The sequence below is a fragment of the Trachemys scripta genome, chromosome 10, assembly GCF_013100865.1.
Source record: "Trachemys scripta elegans isolate TJP31775 chromosome 10, CAS_Tse_1.0, whole genome shotgun sequence".
NCBI lineage: Eukaryota > Metazoa > Chordata > Testudines > Emydidae > Trachemys > Trachemys scripta.
In genome coordinates this window covers 11,207,673-11,233,026 of record NC_048307.1, presented here as the reverse complement: position 1 = coordinate 11,233,026, position 25,354 = coordinate 11,207,673, and the positions used below count along the sequence as shown (strand labels likewise).

The following is a 25,354-nucleotide window of genomic DNA, read 5'->3' as shown; positions in this document are numbered from 1 at the left end:
AAATTCCTTCCGGACCCCAAATATGGTGATCAGTAAAACCCCGAGCACGTAGGCAAGATTCTCCAGCCTGACCCTCATTAGCCATTATACTATTTACCTGCCATGGCACACTGTTCCTTTGACTAAAATCACATTATCCCATTAAACCATTCCCTCCATAAACTTATCTAGCTTAATCTTAAAAACAGACAGGTCCTTCGCCCCCACCGTTTCCCTCGGAAGGCTGTTCCAATATTTCACCCCTCTGACGGTCAGAAACCTTCGTCTAATTTCAAGCCTAAACTTCCCCACGGCCAGTTTATATCCATATTTGATCAGATAAGGCCGATAACAAGGTCATCGGGGCAGGAACTGTGTCTATAGACTCTGAAAGGTGGGGGCACATTTTTTGTTGAAGTATATAATAATTAATGAGTAGTTTTTACAATATGTTCATATTTCTATCTTGAGAATGGCTTTAAAGAACAGATTATGTGTCATGCTCCACCAACACCATCCGGCATAAGCATGTCCAACCGGCATTTGCAGGAGTAATTTTTTACACCTATGTTAAGAACAGTTCTCTATCATGAAGACTTTTATGTGCTGCACTCTGTAGCACAGGGGAGGGGAGAGTACATGGGCAGTGTAGTTCAAAAGTGAAATACCGAGACCCACTTAAATGGAAATGGAAGGTTAAAATTATACACGAGCTAGCGACTTTAGCAGTTATTGTGTTTGTGGAAATGTCAAAATGAAAGGCTGAATAAAAATAAAGTCTGAGCATTTGAGCCTTCTGACAGCAGCACACCATCCCCTTGCTGATTAGTCTCTGCTATTTAAATGATAATTTCACTTTAGTTACATTAAGCCAGTACTGTTTGCGTTAAAGTGGCTTTTTTGAAAAAGGTCTGCGCTTAGGAAATCTTTCCTTTCACAGCAGAGTGAGCACCAGAGTTCAAGCTATTTACATAATACAAGGGTCACCACCCTCTCAAAAGAGAAAAAGCTACTTTCACCCCACTGCTTTTCTACTGCCTCTCAACGCCACTTGCAAGAAATACAGCAGCAATGGACAATGATGTGTCTGATACACTGGTTCCCTCCAGGGCTGGGAAATGGGGATTTTGGCTACTCACAGAGGATCCGCTATAGAAGAGACAACGTGCGCACACGTTTCTATTCTTAATAGAGGAAAAGTTTGTCCAACATCTAAATAAGGCACTTCAGACCTGATCTACAACATTCTGATTTTACACACCTAGGAGCAGAGGCATTAATTGGGGTCAAATTGTGCCGTACTTGATTATATGGACCAATGCCCATTAGGGACTAGGACAGACCAAACTATTTCATTTGTGAACTACAGCAAAAATTTGAAGCCAGACCTCCGGAGGTGAAATGCTAATAAATGAATCCACTAGGCCACCTAATCCCCCTTTGGCATAATGCGTTCCAAAACTTCATTCTGACCATTATGAAAACAAGGGACTTTAGGCTTTGATCAACCCGAGTGACTTCCCCCCCCCCCTTTCAAAAGCCAAAGGCATCCCACAAAGAACAGCTAAATTCTAGGCTACCAGTGACAAAGCGAAGAATGACGTGACTTCTAGCATGAGATGACAGTCTGGCTAAGATGGAAAAGGCTTGGAGTAATCCTCCAGCAGATGCAGCATGTCACATTCTGTACATGATGGCTACCTCCAAAATCTCTCCATATTTAGAATGGTGGCCTCAGCAGAAAGGGCAGACACAATTAGACAACTGCAAGTTTCAGGAGGGAATTAATTCTATGTGATAGATCTAGAGACAACTGCCTACCTTAGAGCTGTCCAAAGATTTCTGTCTCAAAGATTTTAAGTTCCTCCAGTTCAACTCCAACTCTTCAGTCTCCTCCTGACCCCAACCTGCATCAGAGCAGTGCAGTCCTGATTTTTTAAGTGCAGGTACTTCATCCCATCAGTGGGACCTCCCACTCCTGGTGCATTTCTGTTTAAAATGGCATCCTCCATGGAGTGTGACTTCAGATGTACACTGCATGGGACTGTGGGAACACCATTCCCATATATTCCCACCCCACTACCTTACAACGTGGAAGAGCATGAGCACTGCAGGTCAAGACTGAGTTGCACTGGCAGAATTGTGCAACAGACATTTGCACAGCACTTATCACTGTACAGTGAGCTAGCAAAAGTCCCTATCTATTTTGAGAGTTTTTGAGAGAATTTTTCTGGCCTCTGCACAGCGTGAATTTCACCACAGTGCTTAGCCTGTATCATTTTACTTTTAGTGAAGGACAAAACATTTGATGATAAATTTTGCTACTTTTAGAAGTGCACAAATACTATCACCATCATCATTCCCAAAACTGCATTGGTCGTTGGGGCACCATCACTGATGAGCAACCAACCAATTGTCTCCACCCCTGACAATTGCGTGTCAGTGCTTGAGTCTCAGCGAAGTCCATTCCTGTCCACTCTTTTATGTTGTCAATCCATCTCTTCATCTGTCTACCTCCTCTTCCCCTTACTGTCCCTGGGAGGATGATCTTGAACAGGCCAGATGATCTTGTTACATGGCCGTACCATTTCAGCTTGCGCTTCTTCACGGTCGTCAGGAGGTCTTTATATGACCCAGCGCATTGGGTGATGATGTTGCGGACCTCTTCATTAGGGACGTGCTCGAAGTAGGAGATGCCCAGGATTTTACAGAAGTATCTCATTTCTACTACCTGTATTTTCCATTCAAGTTCTCCGGAAAGGGTCCATGTCTCGCACGCATACAGAAAAATGGAGATGACCAATGCGTGCAGCAGTTTCAGATTGGATTCCAGGGAGATGTTCTTATTCCTCCAAATTGGCTTTAGCTTTGCTACTGCTGCTGCTATTTGCACAGTTCTAGCCAGAATTTCTGCCTTGGATCCTTCATCAGTGATAATTGCTCCCAAATACTTGAACTGTTTCACTGTCTCCAGATGATCCAGTCACATTTTTTTGTCATAAGCTTGGTTTTCTCTGCACTGATTTCCATGCCGTATTTTGCAGAGGTTTCATCCAATCATTTCACAAGGTTGGCAAGTTCATCTTCGCTGCTTGCCAGGCCATCAATGTCATCAGCGAACCGAAGATTTGAGATTGTTCACCCCCCAGTGCTGACTGTGCATATGCGATCTTCTAGGGCATCAGTCATCATGTGCTCCAAGTAGATGTTGAACAGTGTGGGTGAAAGAAGGCAGTCTTGCCAGACTCCAACACTGGTGCAAAACCACTCTCCTATTGTGCCATTGACTAGAACTGCACTGCTGGCCTTGGCATACAGTTGTTTAATAAGAATAAGCTTACGGCCAACATTGTACTTCTTCATGGTTGCCCAGAGAGCTTCATGCCATACTCAGTCAAATGCCTTCTTGAAGTCAATAAAGACGTGGTAGATGTCCTGCTGGTGTTGTAAGTACTTCTCACATAGAACACGAAGGTTGAAAATCTGTTCTGTGGTACTTCTTCCAGCACGAAAGCCAGCCTGTTCTTCAGCGATGATATTCTCCACTTGTTGCTTCAATCTGTTCAATATGACTTTCAACATCACTTTGCTGGGATGGCTAATTAAGCTTATGGTCCGGTAATTTTGACACAATTGCAGGTTGCCTTTCTTTGGCAGAGTGATGATTAGTGACTGTGTCCACGTGGAGGGCCACTCACTGGTCTGCCAGATCTTGTTGCAGATCTTGGTGAGTACATTACTATTTCTCCTCTGAATTTCATCTATTCGGCTGGGATGCTGTCAATACTTGTAGCCTTTCCATTCTTGAGTGATTTCACAGCTGTCTCCACTTCTTCACGCAGTATTGGAAAGTCATCCTCCTCTGTTGAATCTGGGCTAAGACACTAGGATCTCCATTTGTCTGGTGGTTGTAGAGATCAGAGCAGTAGTTTGTCCACCTATTGATGATGTCCCTTTCTTCTGTAAGACTGCTCCCTTCTTTGTCTTGAATTGCGTTAGCATTGGTCCAACTTTCATTTGTTGGATCGTTTACAAACTGGAAGGCTTGTTTGCTATTTTTATTATTGATGAACTCTTCAATTTTAGAGCATTGTTTTTCAATCCATATCTCATTGGCCACCTTTATTCCTTTCTTGATCTTTCTGCCAATCGCTCTGTATTCATCAGCTCCCTCAGTGCAGTTCTTGTCTCTCAAGTTCTCTTCTAATATCACACATTTGTAATATTTCATTTGTTACCCATGGTTTTGTCTTCTTAAGATGTTTCCCAAGGATGTCCATTGCTGCCTCATTCATTAAAGCGTCAAAACTGTTTATCGTTGTTTCCTGTCTTCCTCTAGAGCAAGCAGCAGGGCAAATTTTCCACCGATCATTGCTTGGAATGACTTTGCAATGTTTCGGTCTCCGAGTCTTTCTAAGTCAAACTTGGTTCTGGTGAACTTTGGCCTGACGATTTTCCTTAGCCGCAGCCAAAAATTTAGCATCACAAAGTTGTGATCACTTCCAATATCAGCACCAGGAAAGCTCCTTGTTTTAGATCTGTTAATCCCAGAAAAAATAGGTTTTGCACCATGATGTAGTCGATCTGGCTGTGATGTAGACCATTAGGTGCGTGCCACATTGATCATCTGGATGCTTTATGCACTCCTAATGTGTTTACAAGAACCAGATTGTTATAGCTGGCAAACTCCAAAAGTCTCAATCCTCTCTCATTGGTTACTGCATTACAGAAAGGACCACAATAATCTCACCAATCTGCCTGTGCGTCAGTACCCACTTTAGCATTCAAATCTCCCTGTACAATCAGGATATCTTTCTTGTGTACCTTATCGATGTTGTCTTGGAACTGATTGTAAAAATCTTCAATTTGCTCATCATCGTAGTCTGTTGTAGGGGCATAGACTTGTACCACTGTGATTTTAAACGGTACTGCCTTTAGACGGATGGAAATACGCCTGATGGACACTGGGCTGCGTCCTAATACTGAATTCTTGATATCTTTATGCACAAGAAATCCTACGCCATTGACATGTTTGTCCTCTCCACTGTAATACAGTACATGGCCTTCTTCCGTTAGTACCTCTCCAAAGTTCTTCCATCTGACCTCAGAGATTCCTAGGAGGTGCCAGGAGTATTGTTCCATTTTGTACATGAGTTCTTTCAACTTCCCTATTTGTCTCAATGTCCTTACATTCCATGTGGCTATGGTGATGTTATCTCTTCCACGGATCCTCTTTGTTGGGGTTACACAAATAGTATATTTGTCGCATCCGCCCTGGTGGCAGATGGATGGCGCAGTCATTATTAACCCAGGCTGTGACCAATCCAGTATGGACATGGTTGACCTGCTCATCATATGGTGTGTCTCGGGAAAATTTCTAACCTGGCAGAGCCCATCCCTCTCCAGGCAGCCCCCTTTAGTCTGCTCCTCCTACGACATGCAGGAGCAGAGGGCCTATTCTGTCCCCGGACCCACAGGGGAATACAAATACTATATTTTATAGTTAACCAAAAGTGTGTGTTCATGAGAGGAGAGAACATAAAATGCTCATTCCATGGAGTTTTTTAGCTGAGCCTTTGCAAGTGCAAAGAGGTAACTTATCAAAAATAGTAGTGGTAGTTTTTAAATTGTTCCCATACATGTTGTATTTGTTTTTCTTTTCTGTACCCAGGGAATTCCCACTGTGACGAGACAGCTTGTTGCAGGTGGGGAGCCTTGTCAACAGCAGTCAGGCAAGTTACAATATGTTCGCAGATCGTAAATTACAATTAATTACAGATATATTACATGCATTATATGAAGTTTCCACATGCCACATCTGTAGTAACCTGTCTTCTTCCCCAGTTAGAGCCACTTAGCTCTGAAACAGAGTGGTCACCATGACCCCAACCAGAGAAAGAGGTCAAAAAAATATAGACATTGCCATTCAAGATCAGACCAGTGGTCCATTCTCTGACAGTAGTCAGCATCAGATGTCTCCGAAAGAGGTGCATTAATCCCTAAATGCATAATTATGAAATGATCAGCCCCAAGGGGAAGTGTCTTCCTAACACCAAGCAGTTAGAGGTTGGATTAAACATGAGAGTTTATAGCACTTTTGTTAGTTTGGCTAATTAAACTGCAGATGGTCTCGTTATCCACATAAACATCTAACCCTGTATTGAATCATGCAAAACTCTTGGTCTCAATATTTTGTGGCAATGAGTTCCACAAATTAATTACACATTTCCGCTTATCAATTTTCAATTTAGCTCTTCAGTTTCACTGAACTTCCCCTTGTTCTAGCTTTATTATGTCCATGTGGAATTCCTCCATCTTTTTACCTTGATTATCCTTAAATGGTCAGGAATAAAACCCCATGCTCTGAGTGTCCCTAGCCTCTGTTGCCTGAAGCTGGGAGTGGAGGACAGGGGATGTATCATTTGATGATTGTTCTGTTCATTCCCTTGGAAGCACCTGGCATTGGCCACTGTCAGAACACAGGGCTAGATGGACCATTGGTCTGACCCAGCATGGCCGTTCTTACATTCTTCATTTGTCTCAGAAAATTTTGCCACTTCATCGTTCATCCCTTTTTCAAAACTATTAATGAATATATTAAACACCCCCCAACCTAGTACAATAGCCTGTTAAATTTTTCGCCATGTAACAAATTTGACTGTTTATTCCTATTCTTTGTCTTTTGTCTCTTAACCAATTTCTGAGCCACAAAATACATAGGTTCATGACAATACTTGTTGTGAGGGACTTTGACAAAAGCTTTCTAGGTCCCTTTATTTATTAATTTGATGACATAAAACATTCTAATAGATTGGGGAAGGACAATTTTCTTCACAGAAACCTTCTTTCTATCATACATTAATTTAAGTACTATTCTTAAACCTACTGTTTCAATTGATCTGTGATGTCCAGGGTCACCCCCTACACTTTCTTTAAAAACAAATACAATGGCTGCATTCCACCCCCTTCAGTACAGTTAATTATAATGAGGTTGTTGTGTAGTGGTTAGAAAGGAGGGAAACTGTTGGACTGTATTCTCAGATTGACAATGATTTTTCATCCAAAACTAGAGTACAAACAAGGTGCCACAGTATTTTACCTAAATATTATTATACACAAAATATTATCTACAATTTGTCCAAAGGCAAAAAAAGCACCAATAAACCCATGTTACAGTTTATTTCTGTATTTAATGTACTAGGAGGAGTATTAGAGTGGGATTTTCCTGATTAAATTACAAAAATATTGCCCATATTATTTCTGAAGACAATATATAACCACAGGGGCTAGGCAATTAGGGGGACAGAAGAGCCAAATACTGTGGAGTTTGGATCAGTCACTAGAGGTAGCTGGCTTCCCAATCACCCGTTAATGGCAAGAGCCATAACTTGAAGCCAAATGGCAAGAAGATTAGGTAGACAGCAACACTAAGTGTGCCTCTGACTGCTTTCGGAGCTCAGCCAACAGGCAAGGTGGGCTGCCATTGAAATGCCACTAATCTGTGCCCACTATTAAACTGGCGGTGCAGGGGGAGTATGGTTGAGTAATTCCAGGGGTCAGCTGCTACAATCTTGATTTGCTAGGCAGAACATGTTGGCGTCCAGCTTTAGCAAAGTCATCGCATGAGCATAATTATACAGAAATGTATTTATTTTTACTGGCAGTCACTTATTTTAGATGGACATTCATAGAAAGGTAGATTACTGCCTTGTGGGAGAGGAGGAGATTATGAGACTTCATTCGTGGTTGCAAAGTACATTCAGAGCTTTAGATGGAAGAAAATTTGGTATGGCCTAGTATAATTACCAGGATTTAAAGTGAAAGATACCGAACTCCTATGCTCTCCTCCCTCCCCTACACTGCAAAAGAAACTCTAATCCACAATCAAGAAATCTGAAATCAAGAAACATGATTCCCTATTCCTGCCCCTACCTCACCCCCACTCCAAAAGGGGAACCTGGATAAAAGGAAGTCCAGTATTCAGTACTGCACCTGTGTAATTACAAATTACAACTGTGCTAACCAGTGTACTAAATAGAGACACCTGTCACTTAATTAGATCCTTTCTTAGAGGAAAATGCACACACCCACACATTTGCTCCTCTCCTTAATTGGTTTCAGACATTGCAGAAAACCAGTCCCCAAGATCTGTCAGCCAGCCAGCACACAGATGTTTCAGGAAGAAAACCAGGTCAGGACTAATAGGTTCACTTCTTTGGCTCTAGGTGACAGGTCAGCAGTTTGGTGTCTGCTGCCTGCAGCTGGCAGGCTCCACGGAAAGTGAAAATGCTCCTTAAGCGTTGGCCTGAATTCCTGTCAAATCTGCGCTTCTCTTTATACACTTGGATACCAAGCAGGCAAAGCAGCCCTAATGCGATATCATTGCAGAAGCTAGCCAACTCTAGTCCTGTGATTTAAAGATCACATGATCTCTCCCTATTGCCTCATTTACTCAGTTAAACCAAGAATTCCTTCAGTACAAGAATAAATCCACTGGTACCCCTTTCATTTAACTCAGAGGGCAACCTCGGCACACTAACAGGGTCATCACTACAGAAAGGGACATTCGAGTCCTAAATGTCTCGTGCAGAGTGTCACTGCTGAATTAAACACCAGACACTGAGATGGGATAGCTTCGGCCCAAAGCAAATGCAAAGATTAGAAATGATGGGGATAATCAATCCCAAGACCTCCATGGGACATCATGCTCCAATGCTGACTGAGGCCTCCTCCTCCTCCTCCACCTGGCTTTCAGTTTTTAAAAATTAGCTCTTCAACTCACCTGCATTCCTCTCCCTGATACCCTTCATATGTTACTTGTTTTATACTGTAAACACTTTGAGCAAAGACCTGTCTTCCTGTGTGTTTGTATAGGACCTAGATCAGGAATTGGCAACCTTTGGCACGCAGCCCATCAGGGTAAGCCCCTGGTGGGTGGGGCCTGTTTGTTTACCTTCCACGACCGCAGGTTCGGCCAATCACAGCTCCCACTGGCCGCGGTTCACTGCTCCAAGCCCATGGGGGCTGCGGGAAGCAACACAGGCTGAGGGATGTGCTGGCTGCCCTTCCCGCAGCCCCCATGGCCTGGAGCCGCGATCGGCCGAACACAGCAGGTAAACAAATCAGCCTGGCCCTCCACGGGCTTTCCCTGACGGGCCACGTGCCAAAGGTTGCCGATCCCTGACCTAGATCAGTGGGGCCCAAATTCTGACTGGGACCTCTGAACATTATCACAGTATATTAAACAACACAACACTCCTAATTCAATACAAATATACAGGCTTCCCTCATACCTCTCTACCCACAGTTTATCCCTCATCCCCATTTGACTACACAAACAGGCTAGAACCTTTCTTCCTATGAAGAAAGACAGATGTTGCTCTCTCCAGAGTCAGCCAGGCATGGAAATAGAAAGAAGGAAAAGAATCCTGGAGAGCAATGCAAAACACTCCATTGCCCTCTGATTCCTGGGCTGAGCAGGCAGGCAGACTTCTCTCACAGGACAGCAAAGCCCATGAAAAGGGGAACCACCAATAAACCACACGGCAGTACTACTAGCTGTGGGTCAGCCGCAGCTCTGAAACCGAGTTAGCTAGAGAGAAGTTTGTATAAGCCTAAGCTGCCCCACTTCATCGCTCCAGTCAGTCCTCCAATGTCATAATCCTCCACAGCTTTAAGAGATTCGTTCTACTCCACAGACACAGAACTGTATGATTATCTTACCTGTGGTGCTCCAATTCAGAAATCAGTGCCACCAATTTAAAAATAAAACAGAACACAACTGTCTGCTTTTTTCTCTTTGCACCAGTTCTCTTCAAAGAGAGATTTCTGGAGTGATCAGAACCCTAGACTTCCTGTGGCTTCTCATTTGTGGGCACCTCTGCCCCGCATCTGACTGTAGGAATGGGCATAATCTTCCAGGAATCTTTCCAAACACTAATCTCCTGGCTTTGAGTGCATACATGAGGTCACTTCAGAACTAACCATACTAGCAACAACAGATGGGAACATTTTAGTAGCCAGCCTATCTTGGGCTGTACCTCCTTTTTAAAACAAGCCACCTAAAGCATATCACCCTTACTCTAGTGCTGAACTATTGCAACCAGCATTCTGGGATGGATCTGGCAGTGAAAAACACTACGCTGTGGGTGGTTTACCGGTAGCTGAAGACAACAGCAGCTGAGCAGAGACAAGAAGAGGCAGGTACAAGAGAGAGCTGCCAGATGAGCTATAAACTTATTTAGATTAGAACAGTGGTTTTCAACCTTTTTTTAATTTGTGGACCCCAAGAAATTTCGAATGGAAGTACAGACCCCTTTGGAAATCTTAGACATAGTTTGCAGATGCAGACTACAGCTTGAAAACCAGTGTTTTATGGTAACAACCACCTTGCGTGGACCCCTTAGACATAGTCAGAGGGTTCCCAGGGGTCCACAGACCACAGGTTGAAAATCACTGGATTAGAAGATTTACAGGGGCAGGGATCTTGTCTGTGTATTTCTCAAGTGCCTCATAGGCTCTGAGCATTATATAAACAAAGAACAATGGGAAGGAAAGAATGGCAGGATGATTAGATTTCAAACAACATTTCCCTCTTAAGGATGATTCTGTGGAGATAACAGTGAAGAAGAAGAGAACTAGACTGAACAAGTCTGAGAAGAAAGAAAGGACAGGGAGAAAAAGTGGGTTGCTGAGATGGGTGAGAAACTGAGATATGTACTGCACTCTGTCACTGGAGAAACTGTGTGTGGATCTCTGTTCACGTTCAGAATAGCTGCAACAAACAGGAACTCCACTAGACACACACACAGAGAAAGTGATCACACTGGTGTGGTTTTAAAATAGATTTTAAAACATTTGATTTTAACAAGCCAACAATTTTAATTAGACTAATGCCTGACCTTTTTACGGTGCCCAATTGATGTTTGCACAGGAGTCAGAGCATACCACAATGGAGTGAAATCAATGTTTTTCTGATACAACAGGAGAAAATGTGCCATCTAGTGGGCAGTTCCTCACACTGACATCAAAATTAAATGCATTTCTTTTTTACAAACCCAGAAAGCCTACTCCCTTCCAGAAACACTATTATTCTGCAAAAATCATTTCTTGCCTGACACTTGCAAGGTTTATTTACATTAGAAGGCGTCTCTGAGGTTACGGTGCCCTCTGGCAAAGCAAACATTCACTGAAGTCTATGAAAGTTTTGTACTGGTACCCCTCACTAAGTCCTTCTCTGAAAATAACCAACCACCTGGTCACCCAATCCACAATGATCTGTAAAAATCTACTGTCATCAATGCAGCACAGGGAGAGAGACAGAATAAGAGGAACACACTTTACTGACACAGAACAATAGAATCACAGCTCATTCCTAGCAATCAAGAGTTATAGTTTATATCAGCCAGCCGTGCCTCTTTTAAAGAGAATAGCCTGTAGAGCAAAATAAAGAGACTAATCTACTTGCTGTGTATTAAGTGTATTTATTCTGCAGATGAAAACTAATGTTGCAGAAGAACTGCAGATTTGGGATACCTGAAGGCTTAGCATCCCTGGGAGTCCATGACAAAGGGGCACACAAAATACTGACGGAGTTCCTGCAAACCCAAACTACACCACTCTTAACAAAGAAGCAGAGTCTAGTAAATTGGAAAGTGGACAGCATTAGGACATGAATATAGAGGAATCCTTGGTCAAATGCATGAGAGACTGCAGACAGCTTCATGATTTGGGTACAAGTGGACTGTAACAGATAGAATGCCATTTGCGATTTTCTGATCTGGGTGTGGAGGGGCGCAACTTATAAGTCCATCATATTGGTAAACTGTTGAAGTTATGCTGCATTATATATAGGGTATAATTAAAAACAGCATGTTCTGTTCTTACCAGCATAAGAGTAGGAAAAACTTTGGAGAGGATGAAAAGGAGCAGTGGAAGGACAACACAAAACAATTCAGGGCTAGGAGACAACGTTAGCCAGTCTTCTATCATTTCTAATGTTTAGGCAAGGGGGAAATCACGTGTTTCAAAGAAGATGGAACTGATTCCCATCACCCGGTTGAGATGGCAACAATTCAGACCTTGCGGTCGCTGGACTATGGGACAGGGAGAGCAATCTTTGAGTAAGGTATCTAGTTTTTGCACTTTTCATAGTTTATTTCCACCAAAGTTGCAGCATTGGAAGACAACCACCAAATCTCCCATCAAATTCCCCAAAAAGATAAGCACAGAGATGTTTGGCCTTAACACTCCAAGAAGATGCTCCCTCCCCTTCCAAATGCTATTAGATAAAATTACACACCAAATGGCCTGCTCATAAACTAATCTGACAGGGAACCTGCAGGGACCACGCAATCAGTGAACAAAAGCCATTGCGAGCACACAGAAGAGAAGCCTGGAGAACAGCTGGAGGAAGTGAGAAACCATCCTCCCCCAAAAAGCCAGAGGCTGTGCGCTCTTCCCCTGCACCCTGCATTCCATGTATAAATGGAGAAACTAATAAGAAGAGATACAGGGACATAATGCATTCCCTTTCTTCCTGCTTATCTAGTTATTAGCAGACAGACTGCACATTGCATTGGCTCTTTGGGATAACCATCCAACTGTTCCCATTCTCTCCTACTCACTGTCTAGCAATTAACTTTCCTCAAGCTTTCACAAGAGGTACGCTCCAGGAATATGATTGGGACAATGATCTCCCTTTATACTGGTTCTTGTACTCCTGGCTGAAAATGAACATAATTCATGCTGAAAGAAGCCTGGATAAAAAACTCGCCCCAATTCCACTTGGTGCAATCACATGCAAAAGGTGATTTTCTTGAGAGCAATTTGTTCTTCTGTACAAAGAAACACCCTTAATACTGCTAAACAATGCGGCACAATCAAAAACCTCACTAACACTTTGCATCGAATATTCTGATTTTAAATGAAGAGGTTATCAGACTTCAGCAGTAAGAGTCACTTGGTTCCATTTCCTTCCCACTGTGAAATTACCTCATTAAACCTTTAACAGCTTGACGTAAGTAAAAGCTTCCCTACCACTGTCTGGCAGAGAGAAAGTTTGGTGGGAAGAACTCAGTACTTCGCTCTCCTGCAAGTCTGAACATATGCATCCTGAGCAGAGGCAGGAGACGGTCTCAGTAGTGCTCTCTACCGATGTGCATTAAGGAAGAGGTAGCTCATCACATACATTGAACAACACAAAGAATGAGAAAACTAAGGGGACATTGCTTGTGAGAGACAATCCTCTTTTACCTAAAAGTAGCAGTTTACCCAATACAGAATCCCAAATCCAAACAAGGCTAGGCCCAAATTATGCCATCATTTTGCATGTACAACTTCCACTGTTTTTGTTTGTTGTGCAGCTGCAATTGATGGGATAAGGACAGGGGCCCGAGTGGGGAAGTTTGATCTGGGGTAAAAGTTGTAGATCAAGCCCAATTCTTGTCTAAAGCATAGCTCTCAATGCAAGGATGCACAAAGGAAAGCAGTTCTTTTGGGCAAAACACCTCTCTTCCCACCAATAAGCACAATCACACTTGAAACATTTAGAAAGGCACAGCTCTTGCAAAAGTGACACCTGGGCATGGCCCTAATTTCGCAGATTACTCTTCTTGCAAAACAGCAGCTATCCCTGGGAAGAAGATGCATCATATCCCACTCTTTGGTTACATCACAGACAAATTAGAAGAGCCAGAACTGTGATCTAGTTCAATGCTAAACGATGTCAATCGCTGTATCATAGAATCATAGAATAGCAGGGTTGGAAGGGACCTCAGGAGGTCATCTAGTCCAACCCCCTGCTCAAAGCAGGACCAATCCCTAGACAGATTTTTGCCCCAAATCCCTAAATGCCCCCCTCAAGGATTGAACGCACAACCACTGAGCCAGCAGTTCTCAAACTGTGGGTTGGGAACCCAAAGTGGATTGCAACCCCATTTAATAGGGTTGCCAGGGCAAGAATTAGACTTGCTGAGACCTGGGGCTGAAGCTGCAGCCTGAGCTCCATCACCACCCAGGGAGGTGGGGCTCGGGCTGTGGCCCCTAATCCCGCCACCCAGGGCAGCTCTGCTCCCACACCTAGGGTCATGTAGTAACTTTATTGTCAGAAGGAGGTCGCAGTGCAATGAAGTTTGAGAACCCCCGATCTACAGTGTTACACGTCAACTCTCGCTTTGACTAGTGTTACAATCATTTCACTGTCCCTAGAGAAATTTTCTCAGCACCAGAAGTGAAAAATGTTTTATATGATGGTAGAGGTATAATAAACACAGGATAATAAGAGAAAGGGCTGTTAAGCTAAGTTGCTACTTTGGAAAATAACATGTCAGGTCAGTCTAATGCAACATTCCTGAGATTTCATTACAGGAATTATATTTACAATAATGCATCACAGGCTCATATAAATGCCTTGCTGTACATCTCATGAAACACTCCATGCTTAATATGGTCACACTAACTCAATTCCTTCTTAATACGAATGTAGTTATATGCAAGAAGTTTAGAGAACTAAGAACTGAACCAGCTCCCCACCCACCTCAGTCTCAAACAGACTGGGTCAGGCTGTTAGTCACCAGTTCACAAATTAATCCCCAAAAGATACTGTATGACTGTATTTAACGAGACATAATCATATATACTGCATAGCAGTGAGAGAGAGGAGTACCAACAGACAACTTTGCCCACGGGAGGACTGATAAGGTGGACAGCCTGACAAGCTTAAGCCATCGAGATCACTAAGAAATAAAGCAAGTGGAACAGAAGGTTTAACTCCATCAGCACCTACCTGATATTTAAGCCAGTGCTCTCATCTAGTTTTTCCCAGCTTTTCAACTTTCCCAGAAGTTTCTAGGGAGAAGGCAAAAGAAGTCAATAAAGAAACCCAAGTGAGCGTTCTTACATCTCAACTCCTATTGCTGCATTTTCCATTCCTTCCAACTTAGCCTTTTCCACTTTCTTCCTGTGGACTTTATCATCTATGCATGGCCCAGCACTGCTGGAACATCATTCTGTGTACCCAAGACACTATTAACAGCAGCATTAACCTTTCCAACCACCACAGTTATATGGCACAATGTACCATTTCTGTGCCATCCATTATCTATCCTTGTGAATTAACCCCCACTGTACTAGACCCTGTTACTGCGGAGACCAAAGAAATTAAAGCGGTATTCCAAACATGCCAATTCTGTACCAGCTGCTGTGCCCATTTCTCCTCCCCCACCACAGGGATATGCATCACAACTCTCTAGGCTTTCAATCCCAGTACCAGATTGGATTGCCCAAGTCAGATCTAGCCCTTATAATAGCTCTGCACCACAAGAGTTTTCTTGACCAGGTAATCATCCTGAAAAATCATTTTACCTTTGACAGAGGGTGGGGAGGAAGGGGTGCTGCTGGCGACAGCAAGACAAAGAAATCAATTGTATTGATACAAGACTGTACGTGGCCCCTTCTACCAGCAGCACTGATCTGAGGGTATGCAACAGGCTCCCGTTATGTGTCTGTCATATACCACCACCTCTGGTAAGCACACAGGAACCAAAAGGGCATTCACAGGTGGAGTAAAGTGAAAGGGAGATGCCACAATGAAGATGGGCTGCTACTTGGAGAAGTCTTTAAGATGAACAATGGACAGACTTTTGTTTTTCTCTCACTACGAACACTCCCCTCATATGGGTATTCTACATCTTAGGCTATGTCTTGGGGTTGGGCCAGTACAAACCATGAACCACAGCAATCACTGTCTACACCCTCACTATGCATGGAGGAACTAAAGATCCCTAAAAGCCCACATAAGCAAGAACAGTAGCCCCAATTCTACGTATACAGCAAGTGTTCTCGGCTCCTCACCTCATTCTCCAATTCAAGGGTCACTAGACCGGCCTGAACCTTCTCATAGCGCTCCAATTTCTTCTGGAGACTTTCCACCTCCTCTCTAAGTAACCCATTGTTTTCCTTCATTTCCCTGAGAAAAAGAGAAAGGGCAAAGCCATTAAAAAGCCACCAAAGCAACTCAATTCTCTTGTGCAAATTCCTGGATACACACACAATTACAGGGAAGCGTAAGGCATTGAAAAAGCCATTATGACACTGAGCCAAAGTGGTAACCTTCTATAACCTTTGCTACAAAGTGACTGTTACACAGGAGGCAGCGTTCGCTGGGCTGAGTTTTCCCACTCCCAAATGCCCTGAGTTATGTCCAAACATATTAAAATTTCATACCTGCTTTACCGATTGTACAAAAACAGAATTTAAAGTAACACAACAGTCTTGACATTATGATCCAAAGTCAATATGAATGCAGGTCTGGAACTCAGCAAGTAGGGAAACAGGCAAGAGTTAGTCTCTTGCCTGTTGTCCGTTTATAAATACGAAGATTTCTTCACCCAGAGTTTATTTTAATATAGGGTTTGTGCGGGTACATTAGTCAGTCCAATGATGTCAAAAATAAGACCACTAACTTTCAATGTGCTTCTGTTTCCACTCTGCTACGATACATTTCACATTTCCAAACACAGAGAGGATTGGATAGAGGCAATTGGAAAGTTTCAATGATAAATGGTCATTGAATCAAGAGCAAACTCAAAGGAGCCTGCTTAGACTCCAGTCTTCTAAATTGTGGTAAAGGGAAGCTGGCAAGATCAGATACTCATGTACTTCAGACTTTTTGTGCATTTCTTTGCACAGAGATTGAAACTAAACTCTCTCATGATAACAGCATATCAAAGTAATGCCAGATTACTCCATAACACAGGACAACTGAGTTTCAAAATTCATTAGTACTTTGGAAACCTACAGAAAAGATTCTAAAAGAGGCAGCACCCAAGCAATTTATAAACTTCAGCAGCCAGTCTTTCAAAATGATACACTGGCACAAGAATGCCTTCAAAACATTAGTGGAAATGCTGACTGACTGGTAACAAAATAAGAATTTAAAATCTTTGCCAAGATATTACAGGGATAGACATGTTAGAAATGCCGTGAGATTGAAGAGATAGCCCATCACAAATCCCATATAGAAAGGATTTATTATCAGCAAGTATCTTTAGTATCAGATCCCTCTCCAATCTCCTCTTTACTATGCACAACCTTCCCTTTGATCCAAGCTAGAAGGTAAATATGTCTCACCTTCCAAAATGACCAATCCTCATTTCATGATCCCCTCACTCTGTGCGAAAGGAGATTATCCAGAACCCTCCAAATCACAATAACTAGTAACCATTACAACACTGGCTCAACCTTATATACAGTAGATACAGAAGACCTTTAACCTTCCTTCCACAGCATTCTATTTGGAAATTTCCATTCTGTATAATGCAAAGCACCCAAGTCAGAAAATGATAGCTATAGGAGGATGGACCACAGCAGAAGATAGCCATTTTTGACATATGTCCCACATTGAAGGCAGATCTTTCCTTCTCACCTGAAGTAGGCATTATCCTCCCTGAGCTGGAGCAGTTCCCGCTCCATCTTTGGGAATCGGGCCAGCTCTGTTTTCATGTTCTTCACAATTGCAGCATCTTGTTCCTGCAGGGAGAGCTTCTGTTCCAGATCCTGGAAGGCAAGTGAGGATATGAGAACAAGACGACAACTGAGTTTAGCTCAGGAAGGCTCAGAGCTACCTCTTCACTGGACTGCTAAACCTGTCCAAATCCTTTTCTCTCTATCCTTACATTAACTCCAACATACATCAGCAATGGGTTCTGTTAACATTTAAAAGGACATCTGCCCTCCCTCTTACACATCAATTCCCTATTTGTCAAGGAGTAATAAGCCAAAGGTCGGCTCTTCTCACCTACCATAAGGTAATATATATGAGAAATTACTACTCTGATGGACTTATTAGGAGAGGACAGAACATACACACACAATGGAGACAGAGGGCAACAAGCAGTCCACACCTTCTTCATGTTGGTATAACTCTACACATTGTTTTTTCCAACAAACTAAGAGTTTATTTAGAGCAGCACTGCAGTTTGTTGTCCGCTTTCCCCACCTCCACTTCCAGTCCCTCTGCCTGCTGTAGAAGTTTCTCTTGACGCATCTATGTAGAATTGGCAATGCTGCTGCTCTTCAATCTTGTTCTATTCAATGCCAACCAAAGGAAACTCCACGATCAGCATTCCCTCAAAGTCAAGTTTAATTCTCTCCATCTGTTTCTCTCTCTACTGCCTTCTATCACCACAGAAAAGAATCACTCCTAACTGGCCTAGAAGTTAGTTTGGCAGGACAGAGAGCATCTCCATACTTCCCCCAACAAGTCCACCTGCAATCAAAAGTGTTGCAGCTAACTATACTTTGTACGCATATTAAAAAGGATACCCTGACTCCAGTGGAAAGATTTCCCCAGGAACAGGAACTGAGCTCAGAGTTGCAAGGCTCACCATTTGCCATGAAAAAGCAAACATGTCTAGAAGTATTTGTGCCAGAGCCCTGAGTGACCAGACAAGACCAGGTTGAGTTTGCATCCAAATAATCTGCTACATAAGGATGCAAAGCAGTTATCTACACAGAAGGGATCTGTACAGCTTCTGACCAGTTGGACTCTCTGATACAGAAAAGACAAAGAGTGTTATACAGTAACTCCTCGCTTAACATTGTAGTTATGTTCCTGAAAAATGCTACTTTAAGCGAAACAATGTTAAACTAATCCAATTTCCCCATAAGAATTAATGTAAATGAGGGGTGGGGGAGGTTAGGTTCCAGGGAAATTTTTTTCACCAGACAAAAGACTATATTTATTTATTTATATACACACACAGATATACACAGTATACGTTTTAAACAACAACTTAATACTGTACACAACAACGACTGTGAAGCTTGGTTGAGGTGGTGAAGTCGTAGGGTGGAAGAGGGTGGGATATTTCTATGGGAATGTCTTACTGTTAACAGGGCCGGCTCCAGGCACCAGCCGAGCAAGCTGGTGGTTGGGGCGGCAGCTTGTAGGAAGCAGCATTCTGCCCAATCCTAGGGCGGCACGGCCGCTTTTTGTTGTTGTTGTTTTGTTTTGTTGTTCCGGTCCGGCCGCCCTGTAGGGGGCAGCGGCATGGAGGACGGGAGTGCCCTGCAGCAAGCCCAGCAGGGCATCCTCGTCCTTCTCTCCCAGCCGACCAGAGCGGTGTGGAGCCCTCCCAGCAGGGGGCACGGCGGGAGGGGCCACGTGGCAGCACCCTGCTGAAGCCCTGGCCGCCCCCCTTCTCTGTCTCCCCCTGCTCCTTCCCCTCCCCCCGCTAGCCGGGGCACATCTGGAGGGCAGGGAGTCCCCCTGCACCCCGGCTCCGGCCACACTGCCGGTTTTTGGTGGGTTTTTTGCTTTGCTGTTCTGGCCACCACGTTGTTTTTTTTTTTTTTTTTTTTTTGCTTGGGGTGGCCTAAAAGCCAGAGCCGGCCCTGCTGCTAAATGATGAACTAGCGTTCAGCTGAGCCATGAAGGATTAACACATTGTTGTTAATGTAGCCTCACACTCTACAAGGCAGCATGAATGGAGGTAGGAGAGACAGCATGGCAGAGAGAGACAGAGATACACAGTGTGTGTGGGTGTGTAAGAGAGAGACACAGACACACACACACACCATGTGTGTGAGAAAGAGACATGCATTGCCCCTTTAAGCTGACCCCACTCTAAGTACACTGCCTTTTTAAGCAGATCAGCAAGTTGAGACAGCAGCTGCTGGCAGCAAGCTTCCTCCATCCTGAGCCCTGTCTTGTACCCCCTGCTCTGTGGAGAAGGGGTATGGGGGGGGCAGGAGTAGAGGGTGGGGGACACCTTGACATTAGCACCCCTCTTCCCCCCACTCTGCACAGCAAGCAGGAGGCTCGCAGGAGCAGCACAGGGCAGTGGGGGGAGGGACAGCTGAACTGCCAGGCAATCGACAGCCTGCTGGGTGGCTGCCACACAGAGAACTTAGGGGAGCTGATGCGGGGATGCCGGTCCACCCTGGCTCCCAACCTCCACTACCTAGCTCCAACATGCTGCTCTTTCTGCAAGCAGTGGATAAAGCAGGCAGCTGCCAAATAACCGACAATGCTATAAGGGAGCATTGCGCAACTTTAAACAAGCACGTTCTCTAATTGATCAGTGACATAACAACAAAACAACTTTAACCGGGATGACGTTAAGTGAGGAGTTATTGTATAAGTGCTGAATATTATAGACTGTGTAATCCACTCTTCTAATTTCTGTGCCTTGAAATCTGAATTTAGGCAATTTCAGCTCTACACCACCTAACAGGCAAGCCATTTATATGACAGAGTGGCTCTCAGTTACTGTAAGGGTAACTCTTTCAGATACTTTTCCTATGTAAAAATGAAAAGCAGACACTCAGCATGGGTCTCACACACTCTCACCTTAATTTTCTGCTCGTGTTCTGCCAACAGAGACTGGCTTCCTTGCAGCAACTGGATTTGCTGGTTGGCCTCCTGACATTTTCTGTTTTAAGCAGACATAGGAGATTCATTTACATACAAGAATCACTTAATGGGAACAATCTATTATAGATATAGAAGTATATTAGAGGCACACACTTATTCAAGCGTCATTTACCACCACGATCAAGGACAGTTGTGGTGTAAAAGCAAGAACTGCCCAGCAGGACCTTTCTTTAAGGTTCTGGAGCAACTGAGATATTCAGTGTGGAGACAGATTACCTCTACTTAGGAAAGCAGAAATATTCATTCTTATAAAAAAAATACTGACTCCATATATCCGTAGAGATCCTCACGATCAAGTTACCCCATGCCCACACCAACAAATACATGATTACATTACATAATAGAAAAAGTCATTTAAACCTTGGTCCTAAAAAGAAGTGTTGGTACATGGAGCTGAAAGAGGAGGATGCAGCAGGCAGACACACACCTCATCAGATCTTCTAATCACCCCTCAACTACAAATAGTACAAAATCAAGTATCAACATGAATATGAAAAGTAAGGGAGACTTTAAGCTTGGATTTTTTTTTTTTTTTTTTTTTTACTAAGGTAGAATTAAATTGCTGCTCAGTGCTAGTTTTCGGCAAATTTTATAACCTACACATCCAGATCAAAAAAGCCCTTTGAACAGCAAAAATAAAAAGCTGTTGAACGTTTTCTGAATGACAGCAGCTGCATAAGACTGAAGGTTTGTTTTTTCCTGGCAGTTGTTGATCCCTTACTCACTTGTGTTGCACATCCAGCTGTTCCATCAGCTCCTGCTTCTGAGATTCCTGGCTTGTCATTTGCATCTCCTGATTCATTAAACTCCACTGCAACTCAGATATTTTCCCCTTCAATACGCTGATCATCTGGATTCACAGAAAGATGGGGAAGAATAAACAACACACAAATAGACCAGTGGCCCTCCAGGCTGAACATTATGGAACGCAAACTGCTGAGATCAAACAACTAACTAATGTGAAACACTGAATCTAGAAATAATTCACAGTAAGACCTGCAAACCCACCTCAGAACAAAGTCAAAGAAAATTCTTTGCTCTCTTTCATCTGCCACCCAAATTGACATTTCCATTATTCATTAAGTGTATGACCTCAAACTGGTACGCAAAAAATAAACCCTCAAAGCCAGAACCTGTGCTCACAAGAGGATCTGTCTTACAGTTGACAATTATCCCACCATCACCTCATCCACATGCTCCTAAGCAGAGGGGTTTCAAAACAGAGACCCAAAAATTTTCAACCAGCCAAGTAATGGCAGAGACAAGTCCTCAGTAGAGGTCTAGCTACCATGGTGATTGGCACAAGGAACAGATATGGCTAAGACAGTATTCACAGCAGCATTTGCCATTACTCCTTTACTAAGCTACTAGGCTCAGCTCTCACTCTCTCAGACCCACTCAAAATACACACACAGAGGGACAATCATCAGTACTGCCAAGTCCGAAATAAACTAGTTGACTGACGAACCTTATATAGCAAATATAGACAGCAAAGCAGAGGAAGGAACTTCACAAAGTTGAAGAATAAGCCACATTGGCTCGAATAACCATTATTCACCTGACCCTCATGTCTCACTCCCACCTTTAGCATTCTGAAACATATCGGATTGCACCCAAAATGCGTTAGATGCATTAAAGAGACAAGATCCCTGACGCAAATTTGAGGGATGTGGGGATAAAAGTGGCAAGGAAATAGATCAGTTGCAGGGACTCCAAATTATTGGTTTAGTTTTTCTTCCAACCTCCAACAGTGTCTTCATACTTTTATTGCCACAAATTCCAACTGGTAAGTTAAATCTACTCATTTGAACTCCTCCTCATGGTCCCTAAGTTTTGGGTGCTTAGCTAACAAATGCTAGAAAAGGAAGTTGCCATTTAGGACATATTTGGAAGATGTCCCCTCTTGGTAGTTTGGTCCGACCTAAATCTCAGGTCCTCCAACTCTCCTGCTCGTTTCCTTCACTCCCTCTCATCTTATCACTCCCTTCATTGCTTTCCCGCGCTCTCCACTTCATGACTTCTATCCTGATTTTCCCCATGCCCAGAACACTCTCCATGTCCTTGCCCTGCAACTGTTTTTCTCCTCCAAATCCACTTCTCCAAGCAATGTCGTCTCATATTCCCCATATTCACCTCTCCCAAACTGTTATCCCGTTTCCTGTCCTGTTTAGACTGTAAGCTCTTTGGAGTAGGGAACATAACTCATCTGTGTTTGTTTAATTATTGTAACAAGAGTGAATTGCTCCGATTCCACATGACCCTCAAAGTCACCTAGAGCACTGGGTGAAATAAGAAATTGCTATCCTCTTACTTCATTAGCTTCAGCCAGTTTGCTCTCCTTCTCCTGCAGCTTCTTGCTCACAGTCTCCATGCTCTTCTTATAGGTTTTATTCATCTCCATTTGTTCCTTCAGCTTAGCCTCAGCCTCCACTTCCTTTTCCTGATAGTGCTTTATACGTGTGAGGAGCTCCTGGTTACGGTCAGCCTCTCGCTAGGGAAGGGAAAATGTAAAGGGACTTCATAAAGAAGAAAGAACCATAACGGTGAAGGCATTGTCCTTTCCTCTTTGCCCCCTTCCTCACTATAGTCCCACAGGCAACCCCACCAACCAATGCTTTTCAGAGCCAAACTCTTTAACCCCCCTCACTAGCAAAGCTTCTCAATGACAGGGGAATGAAACACAGGGTAACAAAGCCAGAAAATTACTACACAAATTCCAAGCACTTCTTGAACTGATGTTTGGACCTTAGCACACAGAGTTGGCTTCGTAGTTTGTACAGAGTAATTTACATAGGCTCAAACATGAAAACCCTGGATACATCAATTATCCTTGCACAACAAGTTTATTTCACTGAGCCTGGGACCTTAATATCTGGAGTAACAAGACAAGTTTCTCTGTGAAATTTCTATTTGCATTAGAGCATTTTAAGTCTAAAATATTTTAAAAACTTAAATAAGTCAACTTTAAACATACAGTATAAACCACCAGTGCAACAAAACATATGGGGGCAGATTTAGTTGTTTTTTTTTTTTTTTTCAGCTAGATTTATTTATTTTATTGGCACTCTGACAGCATTTCACATGCCATTTCAAGTTCATTTCTAACTCAAATTGATTAGCACTTATTGAAAAATGTAAAGCAAATTGCTCTGCTAATCAAAGCAAATCGGGCCACAGATTTACATACTAAGCAAGGATTATGCAAAGCAATGCAAGGTTCCTGAAACCTTTATCCACATGACTCGTGAAGCACTGAATTTGAGCAGGGTAATTACCACACTGCTGGATTAGTGATGCTCCCTTTTTGTACCAGTATTTTAAGGGTTTCTGTGACTGACTCAGCTAGATTCAGGTTTGAACTGTTCTTGGCTTAATCGCAAGATCACCTGACTTGAGGCAGAACCAGGAATTTACTCAGTGACCCACCATTTCACAGCTACAGAGTAAATCTGTCTCCAAGCATCCTTATAATATTTTGTTGGATTGATTTTTTATTTTTTTTTTTTTTTTTTAAAGCAGCTGAACTTTGGAGTGATGCTAAGAGCTTTATAGGATGACAAAGCCCACAAACTCTGCTGCTTATTTTAGCAACATAGCTAAGCCAACACATTTGGGCACACAACCAGAAAGCAACGAAGCTAATAGTCGCTGACTAGAGCTCAGCGTCTTATCAATGCAGCTTCTCTTGTATGGCAGTTGCATGACAGGTGTTGCTATCATTCCAGTTCATTACAGTCAAACATACCAAATGTTTGCAATTGTGCCAAATGAAGTTTAAACGCTTCTGGAAGAAACAAGGTTTAATGCAGCAGACCTGAATCTCCTTTTGTTTTATACTGATGAGCAACAGAGTGCTAAATAAATACATTTATAGAATATCCGGTGGTCAGATCAGTATCAGACTATTTGTCAGCCATGCAACAAACTTTTAATGATCTCAAGATGCTCTGACTGGAGCCTTGGCTGTCAGATAGCATGAATGCCATACCTACCTCGTAGCTCCTAGCATTAGTATTAGCTGCCTTCTCCAGCTCAATGCGAGCTCTTTTGTGGCTCAGTTCCATCTGCATCTTCTCCCGTTCCACTTGCAGGAGCTGAGATTTGGAACGGATTTGCCCAGCTTCTTCCTCCAGCTGATCAGTTTCCACATGAAGAGAGACATAAAAACACACAATCAGGAGAAAAGCAATAATATTTTGCCTTTCTACAATGCCCTCCAACTTTGGCTTTCAAATTACTCTACAAACCTGGATATATTTAGCCCATCATGTCCTATATGGGGTAGGTAAGTATCATCATACCTCCATTTAGCAGATGGGGAAACTGAGGACCAAGAGTTAAGTGACATGCCCAAGGTCGTACAGTGACTCAGTGATAGCTAAAAATGGGAGTGTGGGTGAATTTTGGGAACTTGACTCCAAATTTCCCACACCAATCATTACAGAAGCTCCCTTCTAGAATACACTTACCACATACAAAACTAAAAAGACTCCTATTACAGATTTCTTTGGCCTTCTCAAAGAAGAAGAAACAGGAGCTAGTCAAGGGTCAGAGATCAGGCCCCATACTTACATCTGTGAAACTAAGTGCTGAGCAAAGTAGCAGGTTTTTCCCCACTGCAATTAGACATACAAGGTACAATCTAATTTTTATTTACATGAATGTATTTTTTGTGTAAAACTACTGCCGGTACTCCTGTGTAATCTAGGAGCACTGAAGGAATCAACAGAGCACTTTGAACATGGAGGAAATATTCATGTTTCATAAAGACAATCAGAATCCCAGACCTCAACACACATTCATTAAAGACTCCACAATCAGCGATGTGTCACACAAAAAAAGAGTAAGGAGATTAAAATATTATAGTCAGAACTTTAAATGCAATGGAAATTAAAATAAACATGGCAAACTCTTACTGTACACTCAGAGACATAACTA

The 25,354-nt window shown here is 42.9% G+C and overlaps 1 protein-coding gene across 2 annotated transcripts in view; it reads right to left on the bottom strand.

The window, feature by feature from the left end:
- The window catches only part of MAD1L1 (mitotic arrest deficient 1 like 1), a 528,574-nt gene that overhangs the window by 500,200 nt on the left and 3,020 nt on the right, over nt 1-25,354 (bottom strand). For both annotated transcript variants that reach the window (XM_034784297.1, XM_034784298.1), the window contains exons 3-9: nt 24,409-24,549; nt 22,728-22,907; nt 21,142-21,266; nt 20,333-20,414; nt 17,405-17,535; nt 15,832-15,946; nt 14,765-14,826 (exon numbers count right to left, since the gene is read on the bottom strand). In XM_034784297.1, coding sequence (XP_034640188.1) covers nt 14,765-14,826; nt 15,832-15,946; nt 17,405-17,535; nt 20,333-20,414; nt 21,142-21,266; nt 22,728-22,907; nt 24,409-24,549 — 836 coding nt within the window. The remainder of the gene's footprint in view (nt 1-14,764; nt 14,827-15,831; nt 15,947-17,404; nt 17,536-20,332; nt 20,415-21,141; nt 21,267-22,727; nt 22,908-24,408; nt 24,550-25,354) is intronic.